The sequence below is a fragment of the Ranitomeya imitator genome, chromosome 1, assembly GCF_032444005.1.
Source record: "Ranitomeya imitator isolate aRanImi1 chromosome 1, aRanImi1.pri, whole genome shotgun sequence".
NCBI classification, from domain to species: Eukaryota; Metazoa; Chordata; class Amphibia; order Anura; family Dendrobatidae; genus Ranitomeya; species Ranitomeya imitator.
Genome location: NC_091282.1, coordinates 181,032,810 through 181,053,919, shown reverse-complemented (window position 1 = coordinate 181,053,919; position 21,110 = coordinate 181,032,810). Strand labels below are relative to the sequence as shown.

The 21,110-nt window shown below is 43.7% G+C and overlaps 1 protein-coding gene across 1 annotated transcript in view; it reads right to left on the bottom strand.

Annotated features, from left to right (window-relative positions):
- The window catches only part of MAN2A1 (mannosidase alpha class 2A member 1), a 216,690-nt gene that overhangs the window by 14,888 nt on the left and 180,692 nt on the right, over nucleotides 1-21,110 (bottom strand). The window contains exons 18-20 of the mRNA XM_069752627.1: nucleotides 19,379-19,520; nucleotides 16,559-16,692; nucleotides 8,102-8,296 (exon numbers count right to left, since the gene is read on the bottom strand). Of these exons, the coding sequence (XP_069608728.1) occupies nucleotides 8,102-8,296; nucleotides 16,559-16,692; nucleotides 19,379-19,520 (471 nt within the window). The remainder of the gene's footprint in view (nucleotides 1-8,101; nucleotides 8,297-16,558; nucleotides 16,693-19,378; nucleotides 19,521-21,110) is intronic.

Below are 21,110 nucleotides of genomic sequence, written 5' to 3'. Positions count from 1 at the left end.
CCCCCGGACAGACTAAAGGTATGGCGGGCAAATTATAAAAAGTGATATTGCAGGGTTGGAAGGGACCCCAAATAAAAGAGCAACCTTCACATAATGCAGCATTAGTGCTGCACAAGGTGGCTCTCTTAGTTAAAAATGCCGGGGGTGTGTGACAGGTTCCCTTTAAAGGATTCAGACACATGACAGATTCACAGGAACTCATTCTGCAACCTGCTGTGGTCAGAGAATGTTATGATCTGGTGGTTTAGGAGCAACATGGGACGAGCTCTGAAGGAAGTGGTACCTGTACTGACTGCAGTCCCTAAGCTCAACACAACACTAGAAGTAGCCGTGGGATGCTCCTAACACTCCCTAGGCACCTCGTCACAGCCTGAGAACTAACTACCCCTAAAAATAGAAACAGGAAAACTATCTTGCCTCAGAAAATCCCCAAAGGATAGATAGCCCCCCACAAGTAATGACTGAGTGGAGAGGGAAAATACATACACAGAATGAAACCAGGATGTAGCACAGGAGGCCAGTCTAGCTAGATAGATAGGACAGGATGGAATACTGTGCGGTCAGTATAAAAACTACAAAAAATCCACACAGAGTTTACAAAAATCTCCACACCTGACTAAAGGTGTGGAGGGTAAATCTGCTTCCCAGAGCGTCCAGCTTCACTGAATTAATCCATACTGACAAGCTGGACAAAACATAGAAAGTACAGAACGAATAAGTCCACAACCTGTGGACAGAAAAGAGCAAGCAAGGACTTAACTTTGCTGAACTGGTCAGGATAACAGGGATATCCAAGAGAGATGTGAATCCAACCAGGAACCATTGACAAGTGGCACTGGCTGAAGGAAAGAGCCATGCAAAAATAGCCGAGCAGAAAGACAATCAGTGGAAGCAGCTGCAGACTGCTAAATCCAAGGAGCAGCCATACCACTTAAAACCACCGGAGGGAGCCCAAGAGCAGAACTCACAAAAGTGCCACTTACAACCACCAGAGGGAGCCCAAGAGCGGAATTCACAACAGAGAAGCAGTGGTTTCAAAAGCCAAATGGTTAAAAAAAAATATTATGTGTATTACATACACATACAGTGCAGACCAAAAGTTTGGACACACCTCATTTAAAGATTTTTCTGCATGTTCATGACTAGGAAAATTGTAAATTCACACTGAAGGCATCAAAACTATGAATTAACACATGTGGAATTATATACTTAACAAAAAAGTGTGAAACAACTGAAAATATGTCATATTCTAGGTTCTTCAAAGTAGCCACCTTTTGCTTTGATGACTTTTGCACACTCTTGGTATTCTCTTGATGAGCTTCAAGAGGAAGTCCACGGAAATGGTCTTCCAACAATCTTGAAGGAGTTCCCAGAGATGCTTACCACTTGTTGGCCCTTTTGACTTCACTCTGAGGTCCAGCTCACCCCAAACCATCTCGATTTTGTTCAGGTCTGGTGACTGTGGAGGCCAGGCCATCTGGTGTAGCACACCATCACTCTCCTTCTTGGTCAAATAGCCCTTACACAGTCTGGAGGTGTTTGGGGTCATTGTCCTGTTGGAAAATAAATGATGGTCCAACTAAACGCAAACCGGATGGAATAGCATGCCGCTGCAAGATGCTGTGATAGCCATGCAGGTTCAGTATGCCTTCAATTTTGAATAAATCCCCAACAGTATCACCAGCAAAGCACCCCCACACCTCCTCCTCCATACTTCACGGTGGAAATCAGGCATGTAGAGTCCATCCATTCACCTTTTCTGCATTGCTCAAAGACGCGGTGGTTGGAACCAAAGATCTCAAATTTGGACTCATCAGACCAAAGCACAGATTTCCACTGGTCTAATGTCCATTCCTTGTGTTCTTTAGCTCACACAAGTCTCTTCTGCTTGTTGCCAGTCTTTAGCAGTGGTTTCCTAACAGTTATTTTACCATGAAGGCCTGCTTCCCAAAGTCTCCTCTTAACAGTTGTTGTAGAGATGTGTCTGCTGCTAGAGCTCTGTGTGGCACTGACCTGGTCTCTAATCTGAGCTGCTGTTAACCTGCGATTTCTGAGGCTGATGACTCAGATAAACTTATCCTCAGAAGCGGGGTGACTGTCTTCCTTTCCTGGGGCAGTCCTCATGTGAGTACATGAGACGCTATAGGGGCCCATCACCCGTTCCCTGTATTTGAAGGAGCATGTTATTTGAAGGAGTATGGCACAGCCTCTTCAGGAAATGGAATAAAGACATCCCACAATGGACAAAAGTGTTCCTGATCTCTCACACATACTAATAGTATAGTGTTAAAGGAATAACCATATACAAGATCAGTTATATCTATCAAGGACACTCCAGAGACACAATTAGAAAACCAGAGAAAACACGGAGTATAAGTCCCATTTTGAAAATATAAAAATACACGTTTTTATTCATAGAAAAAGTACATTACACGGTTTAGAAACAGTTAGTCACAAATATACTGTAAACAGCAAGGGACCTACGGGAGACACTGACATAATCAAAGCAACGGCAGCCCCTATGAATCACTGATAATACTTCATACTAAAGTGCTACTAGTGCATATTTAATGTGCAGAGTACCGCTCAAACCGGGAGACTACAAGTCCAATTCCATTAATCCCACAGTGGGGTACCGCTCAACCAAACGGCATCTGTCATACTAATCCCGTTTCAACAGCTCTTACCCATTGATCAGGTACACAGAGGTCACCGCCGCGGCCCCAACGCGCGTTTCGCATCGGCTTCGTCAGGGGGCAGGAAATTCAGGAAATGGGTGAGATCTAACCATACTAATGCTATGAACAGGAAGTGACACAGGTTCTGGAGCTAATAGGGGATATTTAATCCTCTCCATGATACCCAAGTACACATTTGTATTGTGGTCACGTTTTTTGCAGGCAACCTTAAAAAACGTAGATGTATGCATTACTATACAAGGCTTCCTTACAGTCAATGGATCAAGAGATGGGCTTATAGCTCGTAATATAGTACGAGTCTTGATATGTCATATATCATTTTGGGCCTTCTATCTATATATGCTGCAATACCTTACACTGATATACAATAGTGTACTAAATATATTTATATAATTATGAGCATCGAAATATAACGGGGCGGTATGTGCTTGGTAGCCCACAGCTAAATAAGTGACAGGGGCAAATTATTATTTATAAATAATGCCCAATAAGTGCAGTGTGGTATAAGGCAATTAGCACAATATTAAGCTCTTCAGACTCATTCATCTTCTTTGGCAGCTTTGGTTAAAACAGGTTGAGCGTTGTAGTTTGTTCATTCTCAGTTGTAAAAATTAAAAATGAGATCTATTTTGAACAAGCCAGAAAGGACCATTTTTTAGTACACATTTGTAACAGGTCCCTATACAGGATTGTACTATAAATATTGTTATCAGCCTTCTTTTATACCTTTCCCTTTTGTGTCTTGTAGTGTCATTTTCGTTTTTTTTTCACTTAGGTGGTCTTAGTTTGGCACTTTGTTTCAATTTTGGAGATAATTAAAGTTAAGTTTTAGGTCCATTGCTATTTACATTCATTTTGTTGCATCATATCCTGCTTTGTATATACAGTCCTCATGTGAGCCAGTTTCTTTGTAGTGCTTGATGGTTTTTGCAACTGCACTCGGGGACACTTTCAAAGTTTTCCCAATTTTTCGGACTGACCTTCATTTCTTATCCCCTTCATGACCTTGGGATTTTTTCGTTTTTCCGTGTTCGTTTTTCACTCCCCTCCTTCCCAGAGCCATAACTTTTTTATTTTTCCGTCAATTTGGCCATGTGAGGGCTTATTTTTTGCGGGACGAGTTGTACTTTTGAACGACATCATTGGTTTTAGCATGTCGTGTACTAGAAAATGGGAAAAAAATTCCAAGTGCGGTGAAATTGCAAAAAAAGTGCAATCCCACACTTGTTTTTTGTTTGGCTTTTTTGCTAGGTTCACTAAATGCTAAAACTGACCTGCCATTATGATTCTCCAGGTCAGTACGAGTTCATAGACACCAAACATGACTAGGTTATTTTTTATCTGAGTGGTCAAAAAAAATTCAAAACTTTGCTAAAAAAAAAAAAAATTGCGCCATTTTCCGATACTCGTAGCGTCTCCATTTTTCGTGATCTGGGGTCGGTTGAGGGCTTATTTTTTGTGTGCCGAGCTGGCGTTTCTAATGATAGCATTTTGGTGCAGATACGTTCTTTTGATCGCCCGTTATTGCATTTTAATGCAATTTCGCGGCGACCTAAAAAACGTAATTCTGCCGTTTCGAATTTTTTTCTCGCTACGCCGTTTAGCGATCAGGTTAATGCTTTTTTTTAATTGATAGATCGGGCGATTCTGAGAGCGGCGATACCAAATATGTGTAGATTTTTTTTTTTTATTGATTTATTTTGATTGGGGCGAAAGGGGGGTGATTTAAACTTTTATATTTTTTTTATTTTTTTCACATTTTTTTTAACTTTTTTTTTTTTTTAACTTTTGCCATGCTTCAATAGCCTCCGTGGGAGGCTAGAGGCAGGCACAACTCGATCGGCTCTGCTACATAGCAGCGATCTGCTGATCGCTGCTATGTAGCAGAAATGGAGGTGTGCTGTGAGCGCCGACCACAGGGTGGCGCTCACAGCCACCGGTCATCAGTAACCATAGAGGTCTCTAGGACCTCTATGGTCACCATCCTGATGCATCGCCGACCCCCAATCATGTGACGGGGGTCGGCGATGACGTCATTTCCGGCCGCCCAGCCGGAAGCGGTAGTTAAATGCCGCTGTCTGCGATTGACAGCGGCATTTAACTAGTTAATAGGTGCGGGCAGATCGCAATTCTGCCCGCGCCTATTACGGGCACATGTCAGCTGTTCAAAACAGCTGACATGTCCCGGCTTTGATGCAGGCTCACCGCCGGAGCCCTGCATCAAAGCAGGGGTTCTGACCTCGGACATACTATCCCGTCCGAGGTCAGATAGGGGTTAAAGTAATGATGGCCACTCATTTTTCTTTAATTAGTTGCTTTTTTTCTTGCCATAATACAAATTCTAACAGTCTATTCAGTAGGACTATCAGCTGTGTATCCACCAAACTTCTGCACAACACAACTGATGGTCCCAACCCCATTTATAAGGCAAGAAATCCCGCTTATTAAACCTGACAGGGCACACCTGTGAAGTGAAAACCATTTCCGGTGACTACCACTTGAAGCTCATCAAGAGAATGCCAAGAGTGTGCAAAGCAGTCATCAAAGCAAAAGGTGTCTACTTTGAATAACCTAGAATATAAGAAAATTTTTTCAGTTGTTTCACACTTTTTTCTTAAATATATAATTCCACATGTGTTAATTCATAGTTTTGATGCCTTCAGTGTGAATTTACAATTTTCATGAAAATACAGAAAAATCTTCAAATGAGGCGTGTCCAGTCTTTTGGTCTGTACTGTACATATACACCAAACCTCAATAATAAAAATGATTTCAGACAAAAAAATTTAAAACTGACCTGAAAGTGTCTACAATCAATTTCTGTTCTAGGAATTAGAGGTGTTGTCCTTGACATGTACAAAACATGCAAGGGATCGCAATCTATTGAATCTTAACAATGTGAAATGTACTCACTGTTAGGAACAGGATTTCCCTATTATAGAAGCTCAACAAATGACCGTTCATTTGCAATTTGCATACTTGTGATCACATACCAAGACCATTTAGAGAGAGGAATGAAAAAACAATCAACATTTGATTGCGAGTATGCAAAACACATAAGAGCACCAGGGGTGAGAAAAATCCCAACGTTGAGAACATTACAAATTGTTAGAACTCTACTTGTTACAGTCAAATTTTACACCTGTCCTCTATACTTGTACAACCACTTTAAAGGGAAACTGTCAGCAGGATTGTGTAACCTACAGACACAGTGTCAGGTCGGCGCAGTTATACGGATTAAAATGATACCTTGGTTGATGAAAACAGTTTGGTGCAAATTTTTCCTGGAAAACACAGGGACTGATGCTGATTCTGTGGTGAAACTTATAAAATTAATCCTCACCCGCAATTATTTTGAATTTGACAACAAGATATATCTACAGACGACTGGCACAGCAATGGGAAGTAAAATGGCCCCACAGTATGCAAATCTTTTCATGGCCAAGCTTGAAAGTAAATTTTTGTCTTTATGTCCCATCAGGCCTCTGGCCTACTACCGCTACATTGATGATATTTTAATCATCTGGACGGAGTCTGAGCCACAGCTAAAGACGTTCCATGAACAGTTTAATCAATTTCATCCTACCATCAACTTAACACTCAACTACTCCTGCACTGAAATTAACTTTTTGGACACCATCATTAAGCTGCAGAACAATGAAATAGAAACATCCCTGTATCAGAAGCCAATCGACCATCCAACATACCTTAAATGGGACAGTTTCCATCCAAAACACATAAAAAACTCTATTGTCTACAGCCAAGCCATCAGATACAATCGTATATGTTCCAATCCAATGGATAAAGATGAACACCAGACCTTTTTGAATCAGGGCTACCATCCAAGAACAATTCAAAACCAAACTACAAGAGCAACTAGAATATCAAGGAATCACCTGCTACATTACAAAGCTAAAGAACCTCTAGTAGTTACCTAGAATCCAAATCTGGAGGTGCTAAGGGGAGCTGCACATAAATTACAACCTTTACAAAAAGATGCCCGCTACAATCCATTTTTCTAGACCCCCCACAACTGTGTTTTAGGCAGCCTCCAAATCTAAGAAGCATCATTGTCAGAAGCTCCCTGTTCTCTCCAACAGCTGCAGGAACCTTTCCTTGCAACCAGAAAAAATGTAAAACCCGTCCATTTATAATGACCACAGACAAGATAAAGATCCCCGATTCACATCAGGACAACAAGATACCAGGTACTTTCAGCTGCGTCACTGCTAATGTGGTGTACTTATTTTTACTAAATGTCCAACTGGGGGTCTGTATGTCGGGGAGACAGGGCAAAAGCTTAGAACAAGAATTAATTCTCATCGCCACACAATAAGAGAAAAAATAATGGATCTACCTGTGGCAATACATTGCTGTCTCCCTGATCATAGCATTATGGACATGAAATTACTTGTATTAAAAAGGTAACTTCAAATCTCAGAGACAGAAGAGTCTGGGAATATAAGCTAATGATGACCTTTGACACTCAGTGCAGGAATAAATGTGTCGAATGGATTCATGTCTTTTTACATCAACTAAGGAATTTGCTCCTCAGACCATGTGGGGGTCATCATAACAGAACCAGACTCCAATCAGAGGACAATAAAACATTCACACTCCTTATCTATTAACTGTCCCAATATTTATGAAACATAACGGTTTATCACTCACATAATGGTAATTCTTCTTCACGTCACCTGTCTTATCTATGGCATTTTCCTGTGCTGTGTTGTGCATAAATATGTGATTCTTTAGAATTTCTATTAGTCTATGCCTGATGAAGAGACCTGAGTAGTCTAGAAAGCTTGCAATTTGTTACCATCTTTTCAGTTAGCCATTAAAAGGTATCAACCACTGAGGACTCTCAATTCTAAATATTTTGCTGAAAGATGGTCATGTGACCAGATCATTCCCCTCCAATAAAAAAACATCTTTCCCATGTGTGCTTTTTTATAATTGGATGAGGCTGATAGACTGGTTTGGTCACATGCTGCTTGAGTGACAGTTCAGGGCAGCGGCATTGCCTTTGCAACACTGACAGTACAGGGGAGCTGAAGGATCAGAAGCTAATCGTGTGCTACAGTGATCCCGGTCAATTTCAGTGCAGTGCTTATATGATCAATAGCAAAGAGTTTAGAGGTGTTGTGCATGTTCAGCCACTGCTGACAGAAGAGGAGCAACAAACAAAATATTACAAAGTTATTAATAAAGGTAGAATGGGTGCAACTTTTGTTGAAAATGGTTTGGAAAAGTTGATTGTAATATTTGCACGGAGTTGTAAAAACACTGCCATCAATTTGTCATAATACAGTTATACATATATTAAGAGCAATGATAACTTCAATCATTAAAATGTTTTATTTGGAAAACAGTAGATTTTTACGAGACATGAAGAAGCATACCTTTGCCTGAATTGTCCGCAAATTGACTAAGTGCATATCACAAGGCATTGAAGATTGGAGAGGAGAAAAGGCATCTAGTAGTGGAGGAGCACCAAAATCAGACAAGACGGCCATAGAGATTACAGGATGGTTTAAGAAGGATGACGTGACGTGACTTAATAGAGATGGAAAGCTGACTGACTTCTTTTCTTCACCCTATTAGAAAAAGAAGGTATGAAACGGAAAGTGATATTCATCAAGGCAGCACGGTGGCTCAGTGGTTAGCACTGTTGCTTTGCTGTTCTGCTGTCCTGGACAACATCTGCAAGGAGTTTGTACGTTCTCCCCGTTTATGTAGGTTTCCTCCCAGTCCAAAGATATACTGATAGGGAATTTAGATTGTGAGCCCCAATGGAGGCAGCAATGATAATGTCTGGAAAGTGCTGTGGAATATGATGGCAAAGCATTATCTTATGTACACCTGAACGAAAATCGCTTAAGGCTGGTTTCACATTTGTGTTTTTTGCCGCTGCGCTTTAGCGCAAAAAAAGCATGCTTTTTTTTCTATACTTAACATTAAAAACGCATGCGTCAATTTGCCGCCGCATGCGTCGTTTCTATGCTTGCATTTTGTTGCGGAAATGCAACCTGTAGTAATTTCTAGCTGCGTTTTTTTGCTGCAAAAAAAAACCGCATGCGTTTTTAAGCACATGCGTTTGCATGCGTTTTTAAACGCATGCATTTCAATAGAAAAACACAAGAATACACACTGATAAGCCACTCCCCAACCCTAACGCTAGGGATCCTAACCCTAACCCTAGGATCCCTAGTAACTCTAGGGATCCTAACCCTAACGGTTAGGATCCTAACCCTAACGGTTAGGATCCTAACCCTAACGGTTAGGATCCTAACCCTAAGGGTTAGGATCCCTAGGGTTAGGAACCCTAGGGTTAGGATTAGGATCCCTAGGGTTAGGATCCCTAGGGTTAGGATCCCTAGGGTTAGGGTTAGGATCCCTAGGGTTAGGATCCCTAGGGTTAGGATCCCTAGGGTTAAGATTAGGATCCCTAGGGTTAGGATCCCTAGGGTTAGGATCCCTAGGGTTAGGGTTAGGATTCCTAGGGTTAGGATCCCTAGGGTTAGGATTAGGATCCCTAGGGTTAGGATCCCTAGGGTTAGGATCCCTAGGGTTAGGGTTAGGATCCCTAGGGTTAGGATCCCTAGGGTTAAGATCCCTAGGGTTAAGATTAGGATCCCTAGGGTTAGGATCCCTAGGGTTAGGATCCCTAGGGTTAGGGTTAGGATTCCTAGGGTTAGGATCCCTAGGGTTAGGATTAGGATCCCTAGGGTTAGGGTTAGGATCCCTAGGGTTAGGATCCCTAGGGTTAGGATCCCTAGGCTTAGGGTTAGGAACCCTAGGCTTAGGATCCCTAGGCTTAGGGTTAGGATCCCTAGGGTTAGGATCTCTAGGGTTAGGATCCCTAGGCTTAGGATTAGGATCCCTAGGCTTAGGGTTAGGATCCCTAGGGTTAGGATCCCTAGGCTTAGGGTTAGGATCCCTAGGGTTAGGATCCCTAGGCTTAGGGTTAGGAACCCTAGGCTTAGGAACCCTAGGCTTAGGGTTAGGATCCCTAGGCTTAGGGATAGGATCCCTAGGGTTAAGGTTAGGATCCCTAGGCTTAGGGTTAGGATCCCTAGGCTTAGGGTTAGGATCCCTAGGCTTAGGATCCCTAGGGTTAGGGTTAGGACCCTAGGGTTAGGGTTAGGATCCCTAGGCTTAGGGTTAGGATCCCTAGGCTTAGGGTTAGGATCCCTAGGGTTAGGATCCCTAGGCTTAGGGTTAGGATCCCTAGGGTTAGGATCCCTAGGCTTAGGGTTAGGAACCCTAGGCTTAGGGTTAGGATCCCTAGGGTTAGGATCCCTAGGGTTAGGATCCCTAGGGTTAAGGTTAGGATCACTAGGCTTAGGATCCCTAGGGTTAGGGTTAGGATCCCTAGGGTTAGGGTTAGGATCTCTAGGGTTAAGATCCCTAGGCTTAGGGTTAGAATCCCTAGGCTTAGGATCCCTAGGCTTAGGATCCCTAGAGTTAGGGTTAGGATCCCTAGGGTTAGGATCCCTAGGGTTAGGATCCCCAGGGTTAGGATCCCCAGGGTTAGGATCCCCAGGGTTAGGATCCCCAGGGTTAGGATCCCCAGGGTTAGGGTTAGGATTCCTAGGGTTAGGATCCCTAGGGTTAGGATTAGGATCCCTAGGGTTAGGGTTAGGATCCCTAGGGTTAGGATCCCCAGGGTTAGGGTTAGGATTCCTAGGGTTAGGATCCCTAGGGTTAGGATTAGGATCCCTAGGGTTAGGGTTAGGATCCCCAGGGTTAGGATCCCCAGGGTTAGGGTTAGGATTCCTAGGGTTAGGATCCCTAGGGTTAGGATTAGGATCCCTAGGGTTAGGGTTAGGATCCCTAGGGTTAGGATCCCTAGGGTTAGGGTTAGGATCACTAGGCTTAGGGTTAGGATCCCTAGGCTTAGGATCCCTAGGCTTAGGATCCCTAGGGTTAGGGTTAGGATCCCTAGGGTTAGGATCCCTAGGGTTAGGGTTAGGATCCCTAGGCTTAGGGTTAGGATCCCTAGGGTTAGGATCCCTAGGCTTAGGGTTAGGATCCCTAGGGTTAGGATCCCTAGGCTTAGGGTTAGGAACCCTAGGCTTAAGGTACCGTCACACTAGACGATATCGCTAGCGATCCGTGACGTTGCAGCGTCCTCGCTAGCGATATCGTCCAGTGTGACAGGCAGCAGCGATCAGGCCCCTGCTGTGCTGTCGCTGGTCGGGGAAGAAAGTCCAGAACTTTATTTGGTCGCTGGACTCCCCGCAGACATCGCTGAATCGGCGTGTGTGACACCGATTCAGCGATGTCTTCACTGGTAACCAGGGTAAACATCGGGTAACTAAGCGCAGGGCCGCGCTTAGTAACCCGATGTTTACCCTGGTTACCATCCTAAAAGTAAAAAAAACAAACACTACATACTTACCTACAGCCGTCTGTCCTCCAGCGCTGTGCTCTGCACTCCTCCTGTACTGGCTGTGAGCGTCGGTCAGCCGGAAAGCAGAGCGGTGACGTCACCGCTCTGCTTTCCGGCCGCTGTGCTCACACAGACAGTACAGGAGGAGAGCAGAGCACAGCGCTGGAGGACAGACGGCTGTAGGTAAGTAACATAGTAACATAGTTAGTAAGGCCGAAAAAAGACATTTGTCCATCCAGTTCAGCCTATATTCCATCATAATAAATCCCCAGATCTACGTCCTTCTACAGAACCTAATAATTGTATGATACAATATTGTTCTGCTCCAGGAAGACATCCAGGCCTCTCTTGAACCCCTCGACTGAGTTCGCCATCACCACCTCCTCAGGCAAGCAATTCCAGATTCTCACTGCCCTAACAGTAAAGAATCCTCTTCTATATTGGTGGAAAAACCTTCTCTCCTCCAGACGCAAAGAATGCCCCCTTGTGCCCGTCACCTTCCTTGGTATAAACAGATCCTCAGCGAGATATTTGTATTGTCCCCTTATATACTTATACATGGTTATTAGATCGCCCCTCAGTCGTCTTTTTTCTAGACTAAATAATCCTAATTTCGCTAATCTATCTGGGTATTGTAGTTCTCCCATCCCCTTTATTAATTTTGTTGCCCTCCTTTGTACTCTCTCTAGTTCCATTATATCCTTCATGAGCACCGGTGCCCAAAACTGGACACAGTACTCCATGTGCGGTCTAACTAGGGATTTGTACAGAGGCAGTATAATGCTCTCATCATGTGTATCCAGACCTCTTTTAATGCACCCCATGATCCTGTTTGCCTTGGCAGCTGCTGCCTGGCACTGGCTGCTCCAGGTAAGTTTATCATTAACTAGGATCCCCAAGTCCTTCTCCCAGTCAGATTTACCCAGTGGTTTCCCATTCAGTGTGTAATGGTGATATTGATTCCTTCTTCCCATGTGTATAACCTTACATTTATCATTGTTAAACCTCATCTGCCACCTTTCAGCCCAAGTTTCCAACTTATCCAGATCCATCTGTAGCAGAATACTATCTTCTCTTGTATTAACTGCTTTACATAGTTTTGTATCATCTGCAAATATCGATATTTTACTGTGTAAACCTTCTACCAGATCATTAATGAATATGTTGAAGAGAACAGGTCCCAATACTGACCCCTGCGGTACCCCACTGGTCACAGCGACCCAGTTAGAGACTATACCATTTATAACCACCCTCTGCTTTCTATCACTAAGCCAGTTACTAACCCATTTACACACATTTTCCCCCAGACCAAGCATTCTCATTTTGTGTACCAACCTCTTGTGCGGCACGGTATCAAACGCTTTGGAAAAATCGAGATATACCACGTCCAATGACTCACCGTGGTCCAGCCTATAGCTTACCTCTTCATAAAAACTGATTAGATTGGTTTGACAGGAGCGATTTCTCATAAACCCATGCTGATATGGAGTTAAACAGTTATTCTCATTGAGATAATCCAGAATAACATCCCTCAGAAACCCTTCAAATATTTTACCAACAATAGAGGTTAGACTTACTGGCCTATAATTTCCAGGTTCACTTTTAGAGCCCTTTTTGAATATTGGCACCACATTTGCTATGCGCCAGTCCTGCGGAACAGATCCTGTCGCTATAGAGTCCCTAAAAATAAGAAAAGTATGTAGTGTTTGTTTTTTTTACTTTTAGGATGGTAACCAGGGTAAGCATCGGGTTACTAAGCGCGGCCCTGCGCTTAGTTACCCGATGTTTACCCTGGTTACCGGCATCGTTGGTCGCTGGAGAGCGGTCTGAGTGACAGCTCTCCAGCGACCAAACAGCGACGCTGCAGCGATCCGGATCGTTGTCGGTATCGCTGCAGCGTCGCTAAGTGTGACGGTACCTTTAGGGTTAGGATCCCTAGGGTTAGGATCCCTAGGCTTAGGGTTAGGATCCCTAGGGTTAAGGTTAGGATCACTAGGCTTAGGATCCCTAGGGTTAAGGTACCGTCACACATAGCGACGCTGCAGCGATACCGACAACTATCCGGATCGCTGCAGCGTCGCTGTTTGGTCGCTGGAGAGCTGTCACACAGACAGCTCTCCAGCGACCAACGATCCCGAGGTCCCCGGTAACCATGGTAAACATCGGGTAACTAAGCGCAGGGCCGCACTTAGTAACCCGATGTTTACCCTGGTTACCATCCTAAAAAGTAAAAAAACAAACGCTACATACTTACCTTCTGCTGTCTGTCCTCGGCGCTCTGCTTCTCTGGTCTGGCTGTGAGCGCCGGGCAGCCAGAAAGCAGAGCGGTGACGACGTCACCGCTCTGCTTTCCGGCTGACCGACGCTCACAGCCAGAGCAGGAGGAGAGCAGAGCACAGCGCTGGAGGACAGACGGCTGTAGGTAAGTATGTAGTGTTTGTTTTTTTACTTTTAGGATGGTAACCAGGGTAAACATCGGGTTACTAAGCGCGGCCCTGCGCTTAGTTACCCGATGTTTACCCTGGTTACCAGCAAAGACATCGCTGAATCGGTGTCACACACGCCGATTCAGCGATGTCTACGGGGAGTCCAGCGACGAAATAAAGTTCTGGACTTTCTTCCCCGACCAGCGATCTCCCAGCAGGGGCCTGATCGCTGCTGCCTGTCACACTGGACGATATCGCTAGCGAGGACGCTGCAACGTCACGGATCGCTAGCGATATCGTCTAGTGTGACAGTACCTTAAGGGTTAGGATCCCTAGGGTTAGGGTTAGGATCAATAGGGTTAGGATCCCTAGGGTTAGGATCTCTAGGGTTAAGATCCCTAGGCTTAGGGTTAGAATCCCTAGGCTTAGGATCCCTAGGCTTAGGATCCCTAGGGTTAGGGTTAGGATCCCTAGGGTTAGGATCCCTAGGGTTAGGATCCCTAGGGTTAGGATCCCTAGGGTTAGGGTCCCTAGGGTTAGGGTCCCTAGGGTTAGGATCCCCAGGGTTAGGGTTAGGATTCCTAGGGTTAGGATCCCTAGGGTTAGGGTTAGGATCTCTAGGGTTAGGATCCCTAGGCTTAGGGTTAGGATCCCTAGGCTTAGGGTCCCTAGGCTTAGGGTTAGAATCCCTAGGCTTAGGGTTAGGATCCCTAGGGTTAGGGTTAGGATCCCTAGGGTTAGGATCCCTAGGGTTAGGATCCCTAGGGTTAGGATCCCTAGGGTTAGGATCCCTAGGGTTAGGATCCCTAGGGTTAGGGTCCCTAGGGTAAGGGTCCCTAGGGTAAGGGTTAGGATCCCTAGGGTTAGGATCCCTAGGGTTAGGGTTAGGATCCCTAGGGTTAGGGTTAGGATCCCTAAGGTTACTAGGGATCCTAACCCTAGGGATCCTAACCCTAGCTATTTCTGTTTATGGTGGGTTTTCTAGTTGATTTTGATGATTGGCATCTGTCACACACTTCTCATCATGCGATTCAAAAACGCAAACGCAGGAAAAAACGCATGTAAACGCGTCAAAACGCCGCGTTTTTTACCACATGCAAAAATGCATGCGTCTAAAAAACGCAGCATTTGAACGCGTTTGCATGCGTTTTTTGCACCACGTGCTTTTGCGTTAAAAAAAAAATGGTTAGGATCCCTAGGCTTAGGGTTAGGATCCCTAGGGTTAGGATCCCTAGGGTTAGGGTTAGGATCCCTAGGGTTAGGGTTAGGATCCCTAGGGTTAGGGTTAGGATCCCTAGGGTTAGGGTCCCTAGGGTTATGGTCCCTAGGGTTAGGATCCCCAGGGTTAGGGTTAGGATTCCTAGGGTTAGGATCCCTAGGGTTAGGGTTAGGATCTCTAGGGTTAGGATCCCTAGGCTTAGGGTTAGGATCCCTAGGCTTAGGGTCCCTAGGCTTAGGGTTAGAATCCCTAGGCTTAGGGTTAGGATCCCTAGGGTTAGGGTTAGGATCCCTAGGGTTAGGATCCCTAGGGTTAGGGTCCCTAGGGTTAGGGTCCCTAGGGTTAGGGTCCCTAGGGTAAGGGTTAGGATCCCTAGGGTTAGGATCCCTAGGGTTAGGGTTAGGATCCCTAGGGTTAGGATCCCTAGGGTTAGGGTTAGGATCCCTAGGGTTACTAGGGATCCTAACCCTAGCTATTTCTGTTTATCGTGGGTTTTGTAGTTGATTTTGATGATTGGCATCTGTCACACACTTCTCATCATGCGTTTCAAAAACGCAAACGCAGGAAAAAACGCATGTAAACGCGTCAAAACGCCAAGTTTTTTTACCACATGCAAAAATGCATGCGTCTAAAAAACGCAGCATTTGAACGCGTTTACATGCGTTTTTTGCACCACGTGCGTTTGCGTTAAAAACGCTGCGTTTTTTTAACGCAAATGTGAAACTAGCCTAAGTTGCAATCTTCTAGCTAAAGTTGTATTATTTTTAGTCACTAGGTAAAAGCAGGTATAATACCTTCTACAGCATCATTTGTTTTTTTTTTTGTTTTTTTTCCCTAAGGGACAGTTTTACAGGCCCCCATTCATAGCTCTCTGCTTCTGGGTACCGCCTCCACGCACAAGAAGTGCTAGAAAATCACTGGCTAAGAAGGGCCCCCTTGGGAAACTGACCAGCTAAAATGGGCATCCCAGGAGATCAGTGACGCAATTATCGTTCTACTATTTATTCAAGCACGCAGAGCCCCCTACCAAAAACATTTGCCCTCTAGACAACCCTGCAACTATTGCCAGGTGTCCATGCCTCTATGGTCAGAGCAGTTTTTGGGGGCGTTTTGTTGACCTATAGGATAATAGTTAGACAGTTTTAAAGTTATGGCTGATCGGTGTGTACATTATGAGTTGACAAGTCATTATTAGAACCACATCATGGTGACATTTGAATTTACGCAAGGCAGAATGTATAAAACACAAAGAAAAGAAAGGGAACAACAATGCTTAACACATGGCAGGAAGCTTACGAAAATTGTAAAGTAAGAAAACTGGCATGATGCGGTGCCTGACGAGGCCGTGCCACACTAATTTATTACTAAACCTTAGTCTCATGTCCAATAGTGTTTTTTTATATCCCTTTTACTAGTCAGGATTGGAAAGCTTCAAAGCTTATTAGCATGCCATGCTAGTGATAGACACACGGTTTGTAAAATTATGGCCAAACCAGACAATAAACCACATAATTCCACAAATGATTACAGGCCCATAAAGACAGGAAGTGAATATGGTGGTCAATTGGGTGATAGTAGGGGAATAGTGACATTATCAAAAGTTATTACATAACCTGAGACCATGGGTGGCAAAAAAAAAGTCAAATGTAACTCAGAAAAATCATTGAAGGAAACTGGGCACATGCCTGTCAGCAGATGGTGAGTAATATGAAGGTGTGTGCCCTCTGCAGTGGTGCCATCACTGCTGCACATTTTACTGCTGACACTACAAGGCAATTTTGCTGAGAAAAATGAAATTTTGACCATGAATTTAACATACCTCATCGACTCCAGTCCTTTTCTCTAAAAGAAGTCTGAATAAATTAAATGTGATTTTGTTATCTTGAAGCCCTTGCCCAAGACCACGGTTATCATCCTGCATCAGGCGACGGTCCATGAATACTTCTAGCTGACCTTGGGTGTAAAATGAGGCAATGGTTTGCACAATCAAACGTCTGGAAACATTACATTTAAGCTGCAGCTCAACATTTCGCTGCTTTCATTTGCTCTATAAAACAGACACAGATGTCAGGCTTAATAATCATTGGAGCATTTGTAAAATTACAACAGAAGGGAAGAAGCAAGCGGATCAGAAAAAGAGCAATTTATTCCATCTCTTTAGACATGTCTCATTCTACTAGATTAAGTACTTGCAGGGGGAAAATCACTGTCATTGCCTTTCTTGCATGATATATAGTATAATCTGCCTAAAAAGTAACTACTACTGTGTGACCTATGATCTAGGCCGGAGTGGCAGCAAAAACTATGAAGATGTCGGAGGGCGAGTATGTCCAGGGGCAGGGGGCTTAGATTTAAAGCACCACTCCAGTTTTGTTTTTTTAAGCACCGGAGTGGTGCTTTAAGTTAAAAGTGAATACGGCAGGGGGATCCCAAATATGTAATATATGTTCTATTATTTTACACAATTTTTCTTTTCTTTTAATGGGAAACTATCAGCAGATTTTTGCTATATAATCTGACAGCAGAATGATGTAGGGACAAAGACCCCGATTCCAGCAATGTGTCACTTTGTATACTGGGTGCACCAGTAGTGACAGAACCACAGTTTTCATGCAGATCTAGCAGAGCTCAGCTGTTGAGCTGTGTATATCCTTGTCCACACCGCAGCTTTCTGTGTACATTGCATAGTGACAGAGCTGCTAATCAGTGCTGGGAGTGAGGATGGACCAGGAGGCACAAGGCCAGTTGTCATTTAGTGATAATCTTCTGCTGATGAAACACTGATTGTATTGAAAAAGCAAAACATGTCCCAGGCCTGTGATCACAGCTCTCTGCTCTTAAATCAGAGGGAATCTGTCAGCAGGTCTTCTTTATGTAACCTAAGAGCACCATAAGGGTATGTGCCCACCTTCAGGATGGCCCGGCGGTTTAGTCGGAGCGGCAAACCGCTCTGCGCTAAGCTCCGCCCCCTTCTGGGACGCGATGATGCCGGATGTGTTCATAGCACACATCCGGTATCATCGCACCCCATGCATAGGGCCATGTGTTATACCTTGCAGCGACGCAGCGTCGCCGCAAGGTATACGGACATGCTGCGATCTTAAAAGACGCGCCGCATGTCCGGAGTCGCACGCCGCTGCGTGCGTGTTACCACGCATAGTGGAGACGGGATTTCATTAAATCCCCTCCACTATGCTGTAACATCTGGACGCTGCGTGTTTGACGCTGCGTCTCCATGCAGCTTCAAACACGCAGTGTTTCCTGCACGTGGAATCATACCCTAAAGGGAGTCTGTCAGCACAGAATGACTGTTCAAACCAAGTACAAGCGCTCCGTTCTTCACGGCAGGGCAAAACATTTAACTACACCTTCCCACCTGTTCATCTAGCTCCACCCTTCTCTGACTAAGAAGCCAGAGCTGTCAATCAAATAAGGGGGTGGTTGGAGATGGAGGGAAAACAAGCAGGTGTGAAGGTGTATAGAAATAATTGGCCCCACAGGGAAGCACCAAGCGGCAGAACTTCGTTTGAACAGTCATTTTGTGCTGCCAGAATCCCGTTAAAATGAACTAGTTGGGAGTTTGCGTCACCAAGCTAATTACTTTGCAAAAGTAGGGTAGTAAAAGATAAGTTCTAAAATAGCTTCATGGCCACAAATGGACATCCCAGTGCCTTGACCCTCAGCACTCCCCCAATAAAATGACTGGCATCTGTTCACCTCTTATTATGGAATCCAGTGATGTCAATCTCATAAGGTTAGACCCAACAGGGAATACGGTATAGGATCTAAGCAGAAGCCAAGAAACGGCCAACCCTCGCATCCATAACTGAACACTAAAGACATGCGTGAACTACCCTAATGTGCAAGGCAATTAACATTGTAACCCTAAAGGCCCTAACAAATTCCCTTTAATAATTTATTTAATTGTTTTCCCAATTTCCAAAAGTTATAACTTTTAAATTTTTCGATCAACAAAGCTTTATGAGGGTTTGTTGTTTGCCGGATAACTTTTAGTTTTCCCTAGTACAATAGAAATAAAAAAGTTAATATCTTATTACTTATTGATGACCAAAATAAGGCTTGCATCTCATTCATTGTTCTTTTTGTGTTAGACCACTTACTCTGAGATGAAAAAAAAAAATATGAGGAAATATAAGGTTTTACAATCTTGGTGTAAACAAATTGTAAAAGATTAAAAAAATAAATAAATAAATAAAAATCAGTAAAGTAAACTAAAATCCATAGATCAGTAAATCCCTACATCCCAAGACTACAAAATAGATTGTAAGAGGGCCTCTAAAACAGGTTTTGTGGCCAAACATTATCACATTAGATCCTCTGTGCTAATATCAATATGAAGCAAAACATTGTCACTGCACTATCCAAAAGAGGATTTGGAGATTCTAAGAAGGGAGCAAGTCTTTGCTCGTCACAGACGGATATTTGTTTACTGCGACGCCGCTGGTAGTCCCGGCCATTTTATTAAATGCATTTTAAATGAATAAACATTCGGCTCTCAGTTCAATTAGATTAATAATTCCTGGGCCAACTCCTCTGCATGAAGGCAAACAATGTAGCTGAAGAAAGGTCATGTAGTTAAGGAAGAGGCAAGCATGGAAGAAGAGCATAATCAACTCACCGCTTCTTAAACTGGCAATGCCCAGAGACTGCGCTGTGAGTAGCGTTAGTCGGCTGCCCTCATCCTGAATGTAAGCCATCGTACACATTGGATAGACGTTTGCTTGGAGAGGTAATTTGCTCAACGTTTGTCTTGGTTGAATCTGATACATATTTGTCATAAAGTGTAGATTAGAAACTATTTACTAACAAAATAACAATACAGCATTGATGTATAAGAGACTTTTTTTTTTGGGGGGGGCTTCAGGTCACATCCACGTTAGAAATCCATTTTTCATTTATTTGCAGATGAGCATCTTCAGAATAAACTGCTTCACAATTGTCAGCTACAAATATATCTACATCCAATAAGGTGGAGTTGCGCAAAACATCTGTGACATTAGGCGTTTTCATGCCACTAAATGGGCAGAGGTGGGGCAGGATTGAGCATGGTCGGTCATGCCTGCCTGTCCGATTCATTAACAGCAGCAACGTTTTTTACGCCTGAAAGGTTTTCCTGACAGTAATAGATTTGTGGCGCAAAAAACGTTGCTACTGTGCGCAACTGCAGCCCATTGGATCTGTAACGCAAGACTGCTTCCAGTCATTCTGAAGATGCAAATAAATAAAAATCGGATTTCTGACGTGGCACACAATACTCAGGAGAGGCACTGAATTCATTAATTGGAGTGCGGCTTCACTTCTACTCTACCAAGCCGGTCTTGATTAAATCGGCTCATAAATCACCATACCCCCCCATCTCCGGTCCTCGAGAGCCACCAACAGGTCATGTTTTCAGGATTTCCTAAGTATTGCACAGGTGATAATTGCATCACCTGCACAGGCACGCATTCAATCACCTGTGCAATACTAAGGAAATCCTGAAAACATGACCTGTTGGTGGCTCTTGAAGACCGGCATTGGCGAACACTGCCCTAGAGGCAGGTCCTGGCTGTGTGTTAGGCTATGAGCAAACGTCAGGATTCTTTGCAGAAATTTCCTTAACAAAACTGGACTTTTTCTGCAGGAAATCCGCATGCGTTTTTTTTCACGTTTTTCTGTGCAGATTTTTCGCATTTTTTCCCCGGAGCTTCCCAATGCATTAAATATTGAAAAATCTGTAAAAAATCTGCAAAATGAATGAACATGCTTGCGCTTTTTACCGCGATGCGTTTTTTTCGCGGAAAAAAACCCAACATGTGCACAAAAATTACGGATTGCATTCTATTAATAGGATGCTTAATGGATGCATTTTTTGCGCGGATTTATAGCGAAAAAACACGCGAAAAAGCTTTACAGCCAATATCTGATGGGTATCTTAGAGGTAATCCCTGCACGTGTTGCGGCTGTCGAACAGCGTGTGGCCACGGCAAGTCAAACAGAGTACCTTTGGCGTGCACTAATACTAATAATAAACTGATATTTTTGGGGCATTAAGCATAGGATCATAGTAATTTTCGGAGAAAACACGTAAAAAAAAAAGGGATCATGTACAGAGAAAACTCATTATTTATGAAGCACTTGCACCAATTTTTCAGATATATATGAATGTACTCGAAAAAAGACAGAACCCTCAGAGTTCAAGCAGGGAAGTGTTAAAAAACAAGGTCAGATCCAGAGTGGTGTGCATTAAAAACAGTGTACACTCTACCAACAAATTTCTTGTATTCCGCACTGGGGAGTACAGCATCCAAGTGAACCAATAATAGTAATAACTACTAAAGATGATTTCATAAAATTAATGCAATACAAAT